This window comes from Portunus trituberculatus, chromosome 38, assembly GCF_017591435.1.
Source record: "Portunus trituberculatus isolate SZX2019 chromosome 38, ASM1759143v1, whole genome shotgun sequence".
NCBI classification, from domain to species: Eukaryota; Metazoa; Arthropoda; class Malacostraca; order Decapoda; family Portunidae; genus Portunus; species Portunus trituberculatus.
The window spans coordinates 7367239-7388107 of record NC_059292.1 but is presented as its reverse complement, the minus strand read 5'-3'; the positions used below and the strand labels follow the sequence as shown (position 1 = coordinate 7388107).

General features: G+C 38.6%; 1 protein-coding gene across 8 annotated transcripts in view; it reads right to left on the bottom strand.

The window, feature by feature from the left end:
- The window catches only part of LOC123514665 (heat shock factor protein-like), a 67687-nt gene that overhangs the window by 4744 nt on the left and 42074 nt on the right, over nucleotides 1-20869 (bottom strand). For 3 of the 8 annotated variants that reach the window (XM_045272694.1, XM_045272697.1, XM_045272691.1), the window contains exons 7-11: nucleotides 18936-19048; nucleotides 17239-17395; nucleotides 16913-17098; nucleotides 16182-16290; nucleotides 15604-15661 (exon numbers count right to left, since the gene is read on the bottom strand). In XM_045272694.1, coding sequence (XP_045128629.1) covers nucleotides 15604-15661; nucleotides 16182-16290; nucleotides 16913-17098; nucleotides 17239-17395; nucleotides 18936-19048 — 623 coding nt within the window. Of the gene's footprint in view, nucleotides 1-15498; nucleotides 15572-15603; nucleotides 15662-16181; nucleotides 16291-16912; nucleotides 17099-17238; nucleotides 17396-18935; nucleotides 19049-20869 lie in introns of all 8 variants that reach the window. The other 5 variants (XM_045272693.1, XM_045272692.1, XM_045272690.1 and 2 more) reach the window with 3 other exon arrangements.

The following is a 20869-nucleotide window of genomic DNA, read 5'->3' as shown; positions in this document are numbered from 1 at the left end:
CAAGAAAACTAATAGCATTGCTTCCCACCATGGCTTGACTCCATCTACTGTCTACCATTTTCAAGTCAGCAGACTCTATTAAGAAGGCTGGTGAGATCATATCTTCCTTGCAAGCAACCAAACTCGTGACTCTGCGATGGATAAAATGGAAAGCTTTGTGGAAATGTGGTACTTAAGTTTTGTATGCGGTACAATGATGCATCCTTTGTTTACATTCCACAGGTTGCCAGCTAGCATATTTCCCACTCCACTCTCCCACCCTTCATAAATTAAAGATCATCAACATTATAAAGTTACTTACATACACTCTCGCTTTGCTTACTCTCAATGGAAGTTCAAATCAGGGGTTAAACTTGTTATAATCGGTTTGCTTAACGTGTGTTTTTAGAATAACCTTCGTTAGCGGGGTTGCCTGTATATATATATATATATATATATATATATATATATATATATATATATATATACAGTAATACCCCGCTTAACGAACGTTCGTCTAACGAATTTCCGGTTTAATGTACTATATAAAGTTAGACCAAAAAGTCCGCATAACGTACAACCACATCTGTTTTAGCGAATTTTCGGGGTTTGAATTTGCTGGGTGAGGGATCGAACGCGGCAGCTTCGCTGCGATTGTCTGGCTCCCCACCTGTTTCTAGCACTTCTAGAGCTGGATCCAAGATTCTTTAACAACCTCAAAGCAACCTCCTGCTGCGAAATGGCTTCCATGAACGCTTGGAGGGACGGTGATGAGATTACTGGAAACACCACCTCTCCAGGTGGTGTTACTGTCTTATATATGCATATATGTTCACAAAACAACATTTCTATTAGCTTTTTACAAAACTTGCCCCCAATAAAGGATTGTTTTGTAATGCATAAAGGGAAATCTTACATGAAATACCAAAAAATAAAGCAGAGATGATGAGATCGGCCACAGACAGTGGAGACTCCGGCGACTTGGCCACTTCTTCTTCTTGTGACCTTTTTAGCTTGCCGTGTTGTCTTTCACCACGATATTAAATTTGTTTTCATTCCTCTATTGCTTACTATAATGGATATCATATCTTAGTATTCATATACGCTCATGCCATGAGGATAACCTGGACTCCGTGGCAGTGAGTGATAGTGAATTAGTAATGAAATATATGAATACTAATATATATATATATATATATATATATATATATATTTATTTATTCATTCATTTATTTATTTTTTTTTTTCACCCATGTGGTATGTTGGGGACCAGCCCAGAACACATCCCCCCTATTTCTATTATTTCCTATGGGAAAATTATGTCCACTTAAAGAATTTCCGCTCTACGAACAGCTTTGACACCCCCTATCCTGTTCGTTAAGCGGAATATTACTGTGTGTGTGTATATATATATATATATATATATATATATATATATATATATATATATATATATATATATATATATATATACATACAGGCAACCCCCTCTTAACGAATGGGTTGTTCCTAAAAAATACTTCGTTAAGTGAAACTTCGTTAAGCGAACCGATTATAACAAGTTTAACCCCTGATTTGAACTTCCATTGAGAGTAAGCAAAACGAGAGTGCATCATAGTACAGTAAAAGGTTTAATGAAAGTAAAAATTATGAAGTTAAACATTTAGGTAGTTTAATTTAAGTCATTATAATGTACACTAATGTATGTATGTATGTAACTTTATAATGTTGATGATCTCAACTTTATGAAGGGAGGGAGAGTGAAACGGGAAATACACTAACCAGCAACCTGTGGAATGTAAACAAAGTGTGCATCATGGTACAGCATACAGAACTTATGTACCACATTTCCACAAGGCTTTCCATTTTATCCATTGTAGAGTCACAAGTTCAGGTGGTTCTTTTAGCTTGCAAGGAAGATATGGTCTCACCAGCCTTCTTAATAGAGTCTGCTGACTTGCTGATGGAGTCAAGATGGTGGCAAGCAATGTTATTAGTTTTCTGGCCTCTCTTGTCTGTGAATAATACCCAGCTTCACTTTGAGAGTAAGACACTTCCTGGTCTTCTTAGGAACGTTAGGCCACATTGCAGGGCGTTTTGGTGGTAAGTTGAACTAGGGAAGATGAGCTGCTGGTGACGCTGTTATGTTTTGACTGGGGAGTGAGTGGTGCACGTGATCTTGATCTTGATCTTGATGCTACAGGTGATGCAGAATTTCTTCTGATTCAGGCCTTTGTATCGGCAGTGCCTGTGTTGTCCACGAGAGGCTTGATCTTGATCTTTATTCTACAGGTGTCTCAGGATTTCTCCTGAGGCAGGCCTTAGTACCAGCAGCTTCTGGTGTATTCAAAAGCCTGTCAGCTTGCATGATACGGTGGGGCTTTCAAATTTGGAAAAAATTACCTGGATAAAACTTTGTTAAAGTGAGTTTGGTGTTCGTTAAACGAGCAGATGGTAGTAAAACGAAACCTTCGTTATAGCAAAATTTCGTTGTGTGAACCTTCGTTAAAGGGGGTTGCCTGTATATATATATATATATATATATATATATATATATATATATATATATATATATATATATATATATATATATATATATATATACAGTGGAGACTCAATACTCGAATGTCTAAATAGTCAAACTTTTCAATAGTCGAACACAAAAGTTCGACTTAATACTAAAAAAAATATATATTAGTGGAACGTCCATGCATGTGGCTGTAAACAAAGGATCTCTCCCTTCCCGCAGCCCGACGCACTTCACCGGTCCACCGCAGCCAGTTTATCCTTCACTGTATTAAGAATAATATTGTCCTGTGCTTTCTCTGTTTTTTGTTTTTTTTCCCCATTTAGAAGCTTACAATGGCACCGAAAAGGCTTGTTAGTGTTGTGGATAAGCCTACAAGATAGAATGTAGTGACAACCATCGAAAGGAAAAAGGGGATTACAGATAAATACGAGAAAGGAAGAAGAATAACTGATCTTGCAGCTGAGTACTGTATGGCTAAATCTACAGTAGCCACAATACTGAAGAAGACAGCTCATTAAAAGAGCTGATGTGGTGATTGGTGTGAAAAGGCAATTTAAGCAACCTGTGGCAGTGGAAGAAATGGAAAAATTGTTGATTGGATAAACCAAAGGCAGATGGCTGGTGATTCTTTGTCAGAGGGCATAATTTGTGCGAAGGCTAGGCTGCTGGATTGTGATCTTATTTCTGATACTATAGCTGACTCCAATGATGATTTTAAAGCAAGTAAAGGGTGGTTTGTGAATTTCAAGAAAAGAACTGGAATTCATTCTGTTGTGAGGCACAGCGAGCCCCCAAGTCAGGAGTAAACACATGCTATACGTCACTGTCACCAACTCCCACGATGGATGGTGGGAGCAATACTGATTTCACGGCGTCCGATTCCGCCACCTCTCCCGCATGCCTTACTTCTACACCTCGGGTCTCTCGCCATGTTGCGGGGAGACAACTTTTGAATGAGAGTGGTATCAGAAGGCCTTTGGAATTAACAGTTTCTACAATAATAGAGAACGAAGATAGTGATGTTCTGGGCTCTGATACGGATACAGGAGGTTCAACCACCAAGGGGGAGGACATTCCACCATCACCACCAGCAATTCCTGTTGTATGAATTTTATATATGTTTTGCAAAAAATGTACAAATTAGATCACTTACTGAACATTTTGATAGAGAGAGAGAGAGAGAGAGAGAGAGAGAGAGAGAGAGAGAGAGAGAGAGAGAGAGAGAGAGAGAGAGAGAGAGAGAGAGAGAGAGAGAGAGAGAGAGAGAGAAGGGGATACAAGGAGCATGTTTTCTTATCACTCTAGCCAAGGCTGCTGGACCCAATCGGATGCAAGGCCATGTACATCGATGATACCCCCTCATTCAACCTGTGATATTTTGGTAACCATAGCATCTAGAGACTTCTGGTTTTATGCATTGCAAAGAGGAAGAGTTGCTTGTGGGCAGAACACCATTTGTTCTCACTCGTTTATTGAATTTTCAAGTGTAATCAGTATGTGAATACAGGCTATTTTGTGTGTTTCTCGCCAAACCTCCCGAGTTAGTGAGAGCTAAAAATCCCAACATCCCCGAGTCTTAGGGGTTAATTGTAATGAAACTGGCCTGTTTTGGTGAAAAAAAAAAAAAATTACCATACATGACCTATATATATATAACAAAGGAAGAGAAGTGTTTGCCAGGACACAAGCCCATGAAAGACAGGCTAACCCTGCTTCTGTGCGCCAATGCTAGCGGCGACCGCTGCTTTTTTCTAAACTTGGGTTTGGCAATGGCTGGAACGAATTATCTGATTTATAGATATCAATAGTCGAACTTTTTAATACTCAAACGGCCATTTGGAACTAATTAAGTTCGAGTATTGAGGCTCCACTGTATATATATATATATATATATATATATATATATATATATATATATATATATATATATATATATATATATATATATATATATATATATATATATATATATATATATATATATATATATATATATATATATATATATATATATATATATATATATATATATATATATATATATATATATATATATATATATATATATATATATATATATATATATATATATATATATATATATATATATATACAGTAATACTCCGCTTAACAAACAGGATAGGGGGTGTCAAAGCTGTTCGTAGATCGAAAATTTGTTAAGCAGACATAATTTTCCCTTGGAAAATAATGGAAATAGGGGGGATGCATTCTGGGCTGGTCCCCAACACACCACATGGGTTAAAAAAAAATTATATATATGTTTGGCTGCATATTGGACCACCAGTGTACCACTACTTTTATGAGGTCATATGAGTCATTGGAAGTTAGAGGAGCTACGTACAAATTCTCTCACATTCTCGCATTTATGTTCACAAAACAACATTTCTATTAGCTTTTTATAAACCTTGCCCCCAAGAAAGGATTGTTTTGTAATGCATAAAGTGAAATCTTACATGGGATACCAAAAAATAAAGCAGAGATGAGATCAGCCAAAGACGAAGCTGGAGACTCGCGGCGACTCGGCTGCTTCTTCTTCTTCTTGTGACCCTTTTACCTTGGCATGTTGTCTTTCCCCATGATATTTGTTTTCACTCCTCTATTGCCTGCTATAATGGATATCATATCCTAGTATTCATATACGCTCATGCCATGAGGATAACCTTGACTCCGTGGCACTGAGTGATAGTGAACTATTAATGAAATACCGCGGTATTTCATTAATAATTCACTATCACTCCCTGCCACGGAGTCCAGGTTATCCTCGTGGCATGAGCGTATATGAATACTAGGATATGATATCCATTATAGCAGGCAATAGAGGAGTGAAAACATAAACATCATGATGAAAGTAACACGCAAGCAAAAGGGTCACAAGAAGAAGAAGCGGCCGAGTGGCCGCGAGTCTCCTGCTTCGTCTGTGGCTGATCTCATCTCTGCTTTATTTTTTGGTATTCCATGTAAGATTTCACTTTATGCATTACAAAACAATCCTTTCTTGGGAGCAAGATTTTTAAAAAGCTAATAGAAATGTTGTTTTGTGAACATAAATGCATATATAAGACAGTAACACTCGAGGTGGTGTTCCTAGCAACCTCACAGCAACCTTGTCACCGTCCCTCCAAGCGTTCATGGATGCCATTTCGCTGCATGAGGTTGCTCTGACGTTAAAGAATCTTGGATCCAGCTCCAGGAGTGCTAGAGACAGGCAATCACAGTGAAGCTACTGCGCTCGGTCCTCCCTCACCCGGCAAATTTAAACCCAGAAAATTCACTAAAACGGATGTGGTTGTACGTTATGCGGACTTTTTGGTCTAACCTTATATAGTACGTTAAACCGGAAATTCGTTAGACGAACATTCATTAAGCGGAGTATTACTGTATATATAAAAAAAAAAAAAAAAAAATATATATATATATACAGGCAACCCCCGTTTAACGAAGGGGTTACGTTCCTAAAAAACACTTCGTTAAGCGAAACTTCGTTAAGTGAACCGATTATAACAAGTATAACCCCTGATTTGAACTTCCATTGAGAGTAAGCAAAGTGAGAGTGCATCATAGTACAGTAAAAGGTTTAATGAAAGTAAAAATTATGAAGTTAAACATTTAGGTAGTTTAATTTAAGTCGTTATAATGTACACTAATGTATGTATGTACGTAACTTTATAATGTTGATGATCTTAACTTTATGAAGGGAGGGAGAGTGAAACGGGAAATACACTAACCGGCAACCTGTGGAATGTAAACAAAGTGTGCATCATGGTACCGCATACAAAACTTATGTACCACATTTCCACAAGGTTTTCCATTTTATCCATTGTAGAGTCACAAGTTCTGGTGGTTCTTTTAGCTTGCAAGGAAGATGAGGTCTCACTAGCCTTTTTAATAGAATATCTTGACTTGAAAATAGCAGACAGTAGATGGAGTCAAGCCATGGTGGGAAGCAATGTTATTAGTTTTCTGGCCTCTCTCTTGTCTGTGAATAATACCCAGCTTCACTTCAAGAGTAAGACACTTCCTGGTCTTCTTAGGAACGTTAGGCCACATTGCAGGGTGTTTTGGTGGTAAGTTGAACTAAGGAAGATGAGCTGCTGGTGACGCTGTTATGTTTTGACTGGGCAGTGAGTGGTGCGTGTGATCTTGATCTTGATCTTGATGCTACAGGTGACACAGAATTTCTTCTGAGTCAGGCCTTTGTATCAGCAGAGCCTGTGTTGTCCACGAGAGGCTTGATCTTGATCTTTATTCTATAGGTATCTCAGGATTTCTCCTGAGGCAGGCCTTAGTACCAGCAGCTCCTGATGTATTCAAAAGCCTGTCAGCTTGCATGATACAGTGGGGCTTTCAAATTTTGAAAAAAATTACCTGAATAAAACTTCGTTAAAGCGAGTTTGGTGTTCGTTAAACGAGCAGATGGTATTAAAATGAAACCTTCGTTATAGCGAAATTTCGGTGTGAACCTTCGTTAAACGGGGTTTGCCTGTATATATATATATATATATATATATATATATATATATATATATATATATATATATATATATACAGTAAGGTCCCGGGTTACGTCGGTCTCGAGTTACATCATATTTGCACTTACGTCAGTCCACTATAAGGCAATTTAAGATTTAAAAAATTGAAAATTTATAAATCGTAAAGCGCGGGGTTTATTGTTATTGTTGGCCGCCAGGCATCACTAGTGGTTATCCGCCACACCGCCCACCTCACACTTGAATACAATAACACTCTACGTACTTCAGTTCCACCACACCGTCATCCCTGGCAAGAGTGTAAATAATATAACAATATAACCTTTTACTTATATAACTTCTTCTCTCTAGCAAAGCTCCCAGCTGTCCGCCCTGGCGTCACAACATTCGACCTGCCCACCCTGGCGGCCTCAGGCCGGTAACCTGCAGTCCTTTGCATTGCATGCCTAATCAATATATTCCTACATAGTTGTAAATACTATACCAATATAACAATATAACCTTTTACTTACCTGAATAACCATAAAAAATGATTGGTTGAAAACTCGATAATATGCTTTGAAAGTACAAAAACTCGAGTTACGTACAAAATCGACTTACGTCATGTTTCAGGAACGTAACTCTGATGTAATTCGGGACCTTACTGTATATACAGTTTTCAACCAATGATTTTTTATGGTTATTCAGGTAAGTAAAAGGTTATATTGTTGTATTGGTATATTATTTACAACTATGTAGGAATATATTGATTAGGGCCGCGAACGCAAAGAACTGCAGGTTGCCGAGAGGGGCGGCCTGAGGCCGCCAGGAGGGTGGGCAGGTCGAATGTTGTGACGCCCAGGGCAGGACAGCTGGGAGCTTTGTGGAGTGCAGTAGGAGTAGAAGCGTTATATAAGTAAAAGGTTATATTGTTATATTATTTACAAGTATGTAGGAATATGAAACACAAGCTTGTTTTTGTTGTTGATTAGGGCCGCGAACGCGAAGGACTGCATGTTGCCAGAGGGGTGGACGCCTGAGGCCGCCAGGAGGGTGGGCAGGTCGAATGTTGTGACGTCCAGGGTGGACAGCTGGGAGCGTAGTGCAGTGCGGTGGGAGTAGAAGCGTGGGCAGCGGAGCAGGAAATGCAATAGGAAAGGGCAATAGGGATCAGCAGACAGGCGCAGACAGAGACAGTGCAAGTGAGCTGCAAGTGTCGTGTGGCCCAGGCGAAGGCTCTGGAGTTGTTATTGTTGTGACAGGTGCGCGAGCCCTCAAGGTCGTCAACCTCCCCGTTGTCATGGTAACGGGCTTCCCATTTTCTTCTTCACTCCCTTATACACAGCTGCTGCCTCCCTTCTCATGTCTTTTAATTATGTCCACTTTTTCATGTAGCGTAATGGTTTTCCTTTTCTTAGCATCTCTTTTTGGTGCCATTGAGTAAGATACTAAGATAGTCAGCAAACGCTGATGTAGGAACACTCTTGCCAGGGATGACGGTGTGGTGGAACTGAAGTACGTAGAGTGTTATTGTATTCAAGCGTGAGGTGGGCGGTGTGGCGGATAACCACTAGTGACGCCTGGCGGCCAACAATAACAATAAACCCCGCGCTTTACGATTTATAAATTTTCAATTTTTAAAATCTTAAATTGCCTTATAGCGGACTGACGTAAGTGCGAGTTTGACGTAACTCGAGACCGACGTAACCCGGGACCTTACTGTATATGTATGTATGTATATATATATATATATATATATATATATATATATATATATATATATATATATATATATAATCCATATTTCATAAACTGTAAAGGGTATCCAGACAAACATTTAGTGTTTGGAAAAAAAAAAAAAAAAAAAAAACATTCCCCTACATATTGCCAATAAACTCTCTAGTTTCCCTTGCAAGTTGCTATTTTCCCCGTAGGCATCCCTACCCCCTACATTAGGCTAAAATCACCTACTGTAGGGGATTTCCCCTATGAGTAGCAGCCTTGGCACAGGGTAGCATTGGTTTACACTTCCGCCTGGCAGGCTGGCAGCGAATCTGGGCTGGCGGCGGATTTGACCGGGTGGGTGGCGCGCGAGACATGAATGTTGAATTGGCGAGTCAGTCGGTCGAACCTTGAGGATTGGGTATTAATTAACTGATTTTGAATTGGCGATAATTTGAACTGCAAACGGTCGAATCACGAGGATCCCTTGTACAAAGCTCTGTCATCTCCCTTCTCGCAGCCGCTACTGTACCATTCTGATACCGTATTACTGGTAATACCGGTAATACCCTTCTTACCATAATAAGGGTATACCGGATGCCAGTGTACATCCCTAGTCCTGCAGCAGTCTTGAGAAAAACATTCTTCTCCATTTTGTCAGTAGTTTTTCACTTAGAAACTTATGATGGTACCAAAGAGGCTTATTAGTGGTGAAGAGGACCGGCCAAGGGCAAGAAATAAAAGATGGGAAAAAAAAAAAAAAAAAAAAAACCCACTTGAGTGCTGGCTCTCTAAACGGTGGAAAACCGTCAGCCAAAATTGAGGAGCAAATGCCTCGATACCTCCCTCTTAAAAGAAGACAAGTCATAGGAAGTTGGAAATACAGATGCAGGGAGGGAGTTCCAGAGTTTACCAGTGAAATGATTGAGAGTACTGGTCAATTCTTGCATTAGAGAGTTGGACAGAATAGGGATGAGAGGAAGAAGAAAGCCTTGTGCAGCGAGGCTGCAGGAGGAGGGGAGGCATGCAGTTAGCAAGATCAGTAGAACAGTTAGCATGAAAATAGCGATAAAAGATAGAAAGAGATGCAACATTTCGGTGGTGAGAAAGAGGCTGAAGACAGTTAGTCAAAGGAGGGGAGTTGATGAGATGAAAAGCTTTTGATTCCACCCTATCTAGTAAAACTGTGTGACTGGAACCCCCCAAACTTGCGAAGAGTACTCCATACACGGACGGATAAGGCCCTTATACAGAGTAAGCAGTTGGAGGAGCGAGAAAAACTGGCGGAGATGCCTCAGAACACCTAACTTCATAGAACCTGTTTTAGCAAGAGATGAGATGTGAAGTTTCCAGTTAATTTTATGACCAAAGGACAGACTGAGGATATTCATTGTGGAAGAAGGAGACAGTTGAGTGTCATTGAAGAAGAGGGGATAGTTGTCTGGAAAGTTGTGTCGAGTTGATAGATGAAGGAATTGAGTTTTTGAGGCATTGAAAACTACCAAGATTTTCTCTGCCCCAATCAGAAATCTAAGTAAGATCGGAAGTCAGGCGTTCCGTGGCGTCCCTGCGTGATCTGTTGACTTCCTGAAGGGTTGGTCGTCTCTGAAAGGATGTGGAAAGATATAAGGAGGTATCATCAGCAGGAGTGGATAGGGCAAGAAGTTTGGTTAAGAAGGTCATTAATGAAAGAGAATGGGTGACAGGACAGAACCCTGAGGAACTCCACTATTAATAGATTTAGGAGAAGAACAATGGCCGTCTACCACAGCAGCAATAGAACGGTGGGAAAGGAAACTTGAGATAAAGTTGCATAGAGAAGGATAGAAGCCGTAGGAGGGCAGTTTTGAAATCAAAGCTTTATGCCAGACTCTATCATAAGCTTTTGTTTGTCTAACACTACAGCAAAAGTTTCACCAAAATTTCTAAAGGAGGATGACCAAGACTCAGTAAGGAAAGCCAGAAGATCACCAGTAGAGCACCCTTGACGGAAGCCATACTGACGATCAGACAGAAGATTGTGAAGTGACAGATGTTTGAGAATCTTCCTATTCAGGATAGATTAAAAAACTTTAGACAAGCAAGGGATTAAAGCTATAGGACGGTAGTTTGAGGGGTTAGAACGATCACCCTTTTTAGGAACAGGCTGAATGTAGGCGAACCTCCAGCAGGAATGATAAAGTTGTAAGAGTTTGGCCAGGCAAGGTGCAAGCATGGAAGCACAGTTTTTGAGAACAATAGGAGGTACCCCATCAGGACCATAAGCCTTCCGAGGGTTTAGGCCAGTGAGGGCATGGGAAACATCGTTACCAGTGGTTCTAAACCTGGGGGGCGCACCCCCCTAGGGGGGCGTGGGTGATTTCCAGGGGGGCACGAGCCTCAGGTGAAAAGTACAAGTTTTTCCATTTATGGGTTATTTTCATGACAAGAGCTCGTTGCTATCAAAACCATGTACAGAAACCGCCTGAACGTTGAAGGGGACTTACGTTGTGCACTCTCAAGCATTCGACCACGTATTCAAGATCTGGTAGCTAAGAAGCAGTGTCAAACATCTCACTAACCATGTATTCAAGATCTGGCAGGTTAGAGCAGTGTCAAATATTTCACTAACTATGTATTCAAGATCTGGTAGCTTAGAGCGGTGTCAAATATCTCACTAATGTAATTCATGCTTAGTAAATGGACTAAAAAGCCATTTTTTTTATTTTCTTCTTAAAATCTGGGAGTGAAATTTGTCTATAGATGCAAGGGGGTCGTGGAGGCAAAGAGCAGTTCCTAGAGGGAGCGTGGTAGTAAAAAGGTTAAGAAACACTGATCGTTACGAAGAATTTTAATTGTAGACATGAAATAGTCAGAGGGAGGAGGAGAGGGAGGGACAAGCTCAGAATCGTCCAAGGTGGAGTTGTGAGCAAAGGTTTGAGAAAAGAGTTCAGCTTTAGAGACAGAAGAGATGGCAGTGGTGCCATCAGGATGAAAAAAAGGAGGGAAAGATGAAGAAGTGAAGTTATTTGAGATGTTTTTGGCTAGATGCCAGAAGTCTCGAGTTTGAAAGATTTTGAAATTTTCTACTTATGAAGGAGTGTTTGACAAGTTGAAGAACAGACTTGGCATGATTCTGGGCAGAGATATAAAGTGTGTGAGATTCAGGAGATGGAAGACTCAAGTACCTTTTGTGGGCAACCTCTCTATCATGTATAGCACGAGAACAGGCTGAGTTAAAAACCAAGGTTTAGAAGGTTTAGGTTGAGACAAAGAATAAGGAATGAACACCTCCATGCCAGACACTATCACCTCTGTTATGCGCTCAGCACAAAGAGATGGAACTCTGACACGGAAGCAGTAATCATTCCAGGGAAAATCAGCATAATACCTCCTCAGTTCCCCCCAGCTGGCAGAGGCAAAACGCCAGAGGCACCTTCGCTTTCGGGAATCCTGTGAAGGGATTGGAGAAATAAGACAAGATATAGAAATGAGATTGTGATCAGAGGAGCCCAATGGAGATGAAAGGCTGACAGTATAAGCAAAAGGATTAGAGATGAGGAAGAGATCAAGAATATTGGCCGTGTCTCCAAGACGGTCAGGAATACGAGTAGGGTGTTGCACCAGTTGCTCTAGGTCATGGAGGATAGTGAAGTTGAAGGGTAGTTCACCAGAATGGTCAGTGAAGGGAGATGAAAGCCAAAGCTGGTGGTGAACATAGAAATCTGCAAGAATGGAAATCTCAGTGAAAGGGTAGAGGGACAGAATGTACTTGACTATGGAAGTTAAGTAATCGAAGAATTTACTAGTCAGAAGAGTTAGGGGAGAAATCAACAGCACAGATGAATTTAGTTTGAGAGTGACTGTTAAGTCAAAGCCAGATGGTGGAAAACTTGGAAGATTCAAGAGCGTGGGCACGAGAGCAAGTTAAGTCGTTGCGTACATACACGCAACATCCAGCTTTGGAATGAAAATGAGAATAGAGAAAGTAGGATGGAACACAGTAGGGGCTATTGTCAGTTGCCTCAAACAACTATGTTTCGGTGAGGAAAAGAAGATGAGGTTTAGTAGAGGAGAGGTGGTGTTCTACAGATTGAAAATTAGATCTTAGACTGTGAATGTTGCAGAAGTTAATGTAGAAAAAGTTGAGGGAGGTGTCAAGGCATTTGGGGTCGTTATCAAGAGAGGCATCCGACATGGGGACATTTTTGGTCCCCTCCCCAGAAGGGGACTCCGAGGCATTGTTATTGTTATGAGTTCCTATTTTTTTTAAATTTAGATTTTTAAGTGAAGGGTGTATGTGTGGTAAGTGCATGTAGTTTTGTGTGAAGAAGGAGAGCTGTCTTTAGAGGGTAAGCTGTGACTGCCCCCTTGAGTTGTGAGACACAAAGAGAAACGTTCAGCGAGATCACAACTAGCTTTAACCCTTTCAGGGCGCAAATAGGTTTTTGGGTCATGTCTGTGAGATGCAAATTCGGCCGAAAAATCAAGGTTTGCAAAAATGGAAAAAAAGTCAATATTCTAATGCATAATAGTGTGTTACGCATCTACTGTAAAAATTTTAGGTCTCTACTCACCCTGGAAAGTGGTGCAATAATGATGGGTAGTTGGCTTTCTGGTGGTACGTTGTGCGCTGTTGAGTATTGCCATCATAGCGGGTGGTTATTTTCCATTGCAACTTGTGCAGGTGTTCTCACTAAATTACACAGAATTTTCTGCTTGATTTGAACTGCAGTTGCTCAGAACTACTCCAAAATGTGCTAGGGTAATTATTTTTCACACCTGTGCATACATTATGCCCACATAAATAATATAAAATACGTTTTCAGAGTGTTTTCTTGATGTACATACTATCATGAGCGAGGATACGCATGCCCATATATTGTAATATACGAAATACGCAAAATATACTATCAATAAACGAATAATATCTGGCATATCTGCTCCCTAACAACAAGATTTGATCATTGCTCTTGTTATTTCTGTAAATAAATGCACAAATAGCCACTAGCGACGTCGTAAAATAATAATAATAGTGAAAAAAGGGGCATCTGATACTCTACTGTGCTGTGTGGATGCCACTGTGACTATATTTTTCTTACCACGCAACTGATGGCGTGTCCCATGAGTCAAGGGAGGATGGGAGAATGTCATCTGGCAACTAGCAGTAGCCAGGAGGCGCGCAGTTTAATTCTGTGACTTGTCAAATATGGGACAACGATCGTAGACAGGAGGCATTTCCCTCAAAGCCATGATCGTGATCCGGAGAACTAAAAGGGTTAATGGAAGGTTCACAGCTCCCCCTGAACTAGTGCTATTATATCTCTCTGGGAGTAAGTTAATGTTTCAGTACATGTCTACTATCTCCTCCTGTGGTAGTGAGCCACAGTCCTCCACTAGTGGATTCACAAGAATCACACCAAGAGAAAAGTTACAAAGACATTTTCATGGATGGTGAGTCATCCTCTGGCAACCTCCTCCATCTCCCCACCCTTCTAAGTTATCCATCACCAACCTTCACTTACGGCATGTACAAATAAAAATTGAAAAAAAAAAAAAAAAAAAATATATATATATATATATATATATATATATATATATATATATATATATATATATATATATATATATTGAAATTTTTATAAACTTCAGGTTTTGCTAAGATTAGAACGAATTACCTGATTCATATGTATCAATAGTGAAACTTTTTAATACTCGAACAGCCATTTGCAACAAATTAAGTTTGAATATTGAGTCTCCACTGCATATGTTATTATCACAAATTATAAAATACTAGCCATATAAATTATCCACATATATCCACATTACTCTTGTAGTTTATCAACACCTGCTTCTAACTTTTACCAATTCATATGACAGCCCAGCTCCCAGTAATAATAGGCTGTACTGACAGCATGATTCTGACAGGTCTAACTTCATGATAATACAATGTCCGATCAAGTCTCACGATTGCTTTCTTTTAAAGATAAAGCACTAATTTCACGACTGTTTTCTTTTGAGACTTCAGCTTATTCATGCATTTGTAAAATACATCTTGCTCATAATTTTTTTTCCTCCCCCCTTCAAGATTGGGAAATACTAATTTCTTGTTACTCAAACCTCTGAAAATCTAAAGGAAAGGAACGTTCCTTGCAAAGAGTTCCCTCTCAGTTGTGATAGTTTTGACAATTCAACAAAAATAGGTAATTTTCCATCATTAATTTTTCGACTATTGACCAATCGCCTGAAATGTATCAGCATCACACTTTTCAGTCTTTCCTCATCAATCTCCTGCAAACCTGAATTCTCAAGGTGGTGCAGTATCTTTATGATGAAGTTATGAAGTAAAGTAACTTTCAAAGTTTTCTCAGCCTGTGTTTGGATAGTTGTACATATGTCAAGAGGCAGCCTTCTTTGATGCCAATGTAGGAAAGTATGACCCTTACACAACAAAAGTGTGAGACTCAAGGAAACAATACATAAAATTAAGGATGATAAGAATTTAGGATGAAGCATAAAACTTAAGGATGGCAAAACTTGGATATCATGGAACTCATCATTTCCTACCAGTCATTGATCTACATTATTTTATACTCAGCTTTATTTACTATGTGCTGCCACAGCTAACTGCATATCAGCATGCAATGTATATTAAGCAGTAGTATGAACTAAAAGCTGCCTTTGACTACTCCTGCTTGAACTGCAACATAAACGAATCATTAAAACGTATATACCTATTGTGTTCAAAACTTTCAAGATAAAAGTAGAATCATATAAGAAAATCATTTCAAAGTAACTAACTAGGCAAGTCTCCAGAAGTGTTTCCTTTTGAGCACCAGAACAGAGGCACAACTTCTTCTAAACTCCCCGATATCTGGGGAAAAAAGATACTCAATTATTACATACCACTACTGACTGTAGTCATTGAGTCTAGTTCCGGCAGGTAATTGTCAATCCCAAACACCTGGAGAGAGAAATTTTAAAACATTAAATAAAATAGTAATATAAAGATGTATAAACAAAATAAACAAACAATGGGTATCTTCTGAATCAACCTAATGCCACTTCATAATGCAGCAATGTCAAGGGCAATGACTACTAAGAGCCATTCCAATACATCCTCAGATATAAGTATGGTGGACATGCAGACACATGAGATTGACTTCCACTGAAGAAGACAGTGCTAGAGTAAGTAGAGTAAAAGAGAAAGGGGGAAAAGGAAAATGGCAAGATTTAGATATAAAACATTCAAGGAGGAAATACTAAGACAAGAAAAAAAAGACTATTGTTGCGAGTAGTCCCTCTAGTTTCTTAGAACAAGTCATAAAATCAAGATACTAAGATAGTGGTGTTACATTGGTATGAAAATGAAATAAAATTATAGATATCATTACAGAAAGGATTTACAGATTTTGGTATTATTGCAGCTAAACTATCTTATACTCGTATATAAAATATAAAGGAATATTTCAATGAAAACTTACCGAATGAAGCATTGAAGAATCAACATTCAGGTTGGCATTAGTAAGAAAATCTTGTAAGTTGTCAATGGTAGTCTGCATTTCATCCACATGATTTTGAAGTTCATGTCGGCTGAAAAGGAAAAGAAAAGTGTATTACATATTTAAAAGAAAAAAAACAATCAAACAAGTTAATTACTGCCATCACAACCACATTCAAGTTCTATGGGAGTTACCCAGCATAACAAAAAGAAGAAACAAGCATGATATGAAAAAATAAGAAAATACACAAGTACAAGTTAGGTACATATAAAATTAGAAGAAACTGCTTGAGACAAAATACTAAAAATCAGGAGAAAAAAATCACAATGTTGCTCCTGAAAAAGATGGGAAAATAAAGAATGCTTAACATATTAATGAATTAATCAATGTTAGCCTGCATCTTATCCAAATGGCTCTGAAGTTCATGTTGGCTGGGAAGAGAAAAAAGAAAAAAAAAAATGCAGCAATTTAAAAGAATAAGCAATAAATACATGTTAATCACTGTCTTCACAATTAAATTCAAGTTCTATAGGACAGAGAGAGAGAGAGAGAGAGAGAGAGAGAGAGAGAGAGAGAGAGAGAGAGAGAGAGAGAGAGAGAGAGAGAGAGAGAGAATGAGGATAAGAGAAGGAAAGAACAAGGGAGGGGAGAACTGTACAAAACAAAACCTCAAACAATTCCATTGAACCAACACAGAATAAATTATAACTCACTTATTCATGCTCTTATCTGGAACTGCAATTCTCATGGAAGAATCTTCGGTAGGGTTTTTCTGTGACACAGTTTTTTTCTTTCCTTTATGTGTCAAAGTATGGACTTGTGTGTTGGTTGATGATGTAGAGAGTGGGGCACTGTTGTCACTAGCTGCTCCAGTTTTGTCACCGGTGGAGCACACTACACTATAGTGAATACATACACCACGTATCAACTATGAATGAAGAATGCAGCTTCGAGAACTAGTGTTGATTACAAAATAACTATACTAGACAAGTACAATTCTCCTTTGTAATATTTTCCATTCACTCACACATGTGCATACCTGGTTGTGACAGTATCTGTACAGCTAGCTGGGTACTTGAAAGACTGAGTTACAGCACTTGGGTCAACAACGTTAAAGAGTTCAGGGCTGAGTGGATCCTCATCCAGCAGGGGATTGCTCATCAATACAGTGCCCTCAGGACTAACTACATTGGTGGCTGGAAAAAGAACACATTATCAAATTATGACTTCATAATTACACTTATGTGATTATGTAAACAATAAACCATCTGGATTGCAACCACTGGTCTCTAAAACCTGTAGCTCTCTCAAGCACAACCATGTGTCAGCCAGCTGTCATATTTAATGAGAACATGAGAAAATTTGAAAAACTGCAAAAAACCTAGTAAAAACATACTTTCCTATACTCACCTACCATATCTATGCAATTATCTAGCTGATTTTTTAGAGCTCCATAATGATTCAGCACTAGCAACTTGATTACAGTTTTTACAAACCATTACTCAGTAAATAATAGCAACTGCTACATAAATAAATATTACTGACTATCTATACCTGATATATACATATATGAACCTGAGATAATTATGCATTTTCTTACAGCACAAGCTTGCATATAGCTGGACATCTCTCATGGAGTAGCAGAGAATGAGTAACTGGCAACATCATTATTTCAAGCTTCACACACTCATATCATCTCACTGTTTGCTACCAAAAGGGCAGAGCCCAAGAGTCACCACTCAACGACACACCACAAGGTACCAGGACTTCATAACATTCCACCAGTTAGAATTTTTAGTAAATCTACCAAGTACATAGGAAATTTTAGAAAAGTGCAACAAATTTCTTTTGGTGGAAAGTGAATTTAAGATGGACATCGGTTTATCAAGATGGAAGATGCTGTGAGTGACGATGTCCTTATAGCAAAGAAGTTCATTCTCTTTGCCTTGCTATGTATTCTCATTATAATCTTTCTCCTTAAAATATTTCCAACTACTGTCCTGCTAAACTAACTAGCTCTATTGTTATTTTTTTTTTATTTAATTTCTTCCCAGCACATTATATGTAACAACTACAATATTTACTGTGCCATACCTAACTCTTCCATTCCAATCTTTCAAAAATACATTTACATCAGGTAAAAAAAACTCTTCAAGTACTCAGCATCAATATCCTCTCTCTATAAGTTAGTTTCTAGGAAATGCTTTCATTTTTGCATTCCTCAAGAGGTAATATGTCAAATTTCCCTTAAAACAGTCCCATAATCATCTCCCTTTTGACCTGTTTTTTTTTTTTTTTTTTTTTTTATCCAAGAGAGGAAGCTGGCAAAAAGAAAATTTCCACTACCCTTAACTTTTCAGTACATACTGGGATGCATTTTTACCTTGAGTTTTGGGTATGATTAGATCATCTTATTGACATTACAAAGGATCTATGGAGGTTGGAAGATTAATTGCCACAGTCTTCATTACTTTAATCCCCCATACGAGTTTCTGAAGTTGTATAAAATCACCAAATAATAAACAAAATGAATATGAAAGCACATCATGCTACTAAAGGGGTTAAAGATCATAAGTCTGTATAAATTTGGTTTAACCTTTAGAGTTCAAGCAGAACTTTTTTTTTTCTGCACTATCTTGTCTCACAACATTTATACTTATAATACTTGTGTTTAATCAGAATCTAAATTGCAATAACATCGAGGATCATCAAGCTTTATTACATTTAATAACTTACCACTGATAGGATCTGGGGAGGTCATATCAAACTCCAGAGGTTCAGCACCAAGACCCAAAATTGATCCAGCCCCATCATCAGTGGTGTTCACTTGCTCCTTGGCATTGCTTACCCTGGGAAAAATTGCAACTCAACTTACTCAAAAATAGACTAATCATACAGGAAAACTTTAGATATTCACATTACATGATAATGATGCTCTGAACAAAAAGGGGTTATGAAATGTGAAACATAAAAAAAGAGAGCAAATTAACAATAACTCAAACATGACTTAAAGAGAAATCACAACCTAAGATTTCTCGTTTGCCTACCATCAATGCCATACATATTCCCATGGGGTGGGGGAGGGAAGGAATCTGTCCTTTTTGTAAGTGTTTGTAGTGTGTGTGTGTGTGTGTGTGTGTGTGTGTGTGTGTGTGTGTGTGTGTGTGTGTGTGTGTGTGTGTGTGTGTGTGTGTGTGTGTGTGTGTGTGTGTGTGTGTGTGTGTGTGTGTGTGTGTGTGCGTGTGTGTGTGTGTATTTACCTAGTTGTAGTTTTACAGGGCCTGGGCTTTATGCTCGTGCGGCCCCGTCTCCATATCTGCACTTATCCAATCTTACTTTAAAAGTATGCACACTCGTTGCAGACACTACTTCTTCATTTAAACTGTTCCACATCTCAATACATCTTTGCAGGAAACTATATTTTTTTAACATCTCTCAGACATCTTCCTTTTCTCAGCTTTTTACTATGCGATCTTGTGCTTCGAATGTCATATTCTTCTCTCAGGATCAGTTTCTCATTATCCACTTGGTCCATTCCGTTGACCAATCTATAAACTTGTATCAGATCTCTCTCCCTTCTTTGTTCCAGGGTTGGCAGATCCATAGCCTTTAGTCTCTCCTCATATGTCATCCCTTCAAATTTTGGAACCATTCTTGTAGCCATTTTTTGTAGTCTCTCCAACTTATGTGTTTCTTTTTATAAGGGGTCCACACTACTCCTGCATATTCCAATCTGGGTCTTATTATAATACTTATCAATTTCTTCAACACTTCTTTGTCCATGTAGTGAAATGCTACTCCAATATTCCTTAGCAAATCATATATTTCTCTAAAAATTTTATCAATATGGCTTACCGGTTGATTGTTTTTTTCCATCGTCACTCCTAAGTCCTTTTCCTTTTTTACTTTCTCCAGTTCTACTCCATCTCCCATCTTATAGATTCCCACGGATCGTCTTTCACTCTTTCCCATTTCCATGACATGGCTTTTGTTCACATTGAATTCCATTTCCCACTTTTTACTCCATTTCCAGATCTTATTTAGGTCTTCTTGCAGTATTTCACAATCCTTTTTTTTGCTTTATAACTCTGCAGTTTAGTATCATCTGCAAATAGATTTATGTAGCTGTTCACTCCTTCTGGCATGTCGTTAATATAAACGAGGAAAAGTATTGGTCCCAATACTGACCCATGTGACACTCCGCTTTCTACTGCTCTCCTCTTGGACTTCATATCTTTAACTATTGTCCTTATTTCTCTCCCCCTCAAATAATTTTCTATCCATCTCAATGTGCTTCCTTTTAAGCCACCCTTCTCCTCTAACTTCCATAGTCATCTTGCATGTGGCACTTGTCAAACGCCTTTTTTAAATCCAAATAAATAGTCAACCCATCCCTCCCTCTCTTGTACTCTATCAACTATTCTAGAATAGAAACTCAATAAATTAGTTACACACGACCGTCTTTTTCTAAAACCAAATTGGCTATTTGATATTAATTTGTTGTCTTCAAGGAACTCGAACCATTGTTTCTTTATTATTCTTTCACACATCTTGCATATTACACTAGTTAGCGATACCGATCTGTAATTTAAAGGTTCTTCCTTCCGCTCTTATATATGGGAATCACCTCAGCTCTTTTCCATTCTACTGGTACTGTTCCATTTTCTATT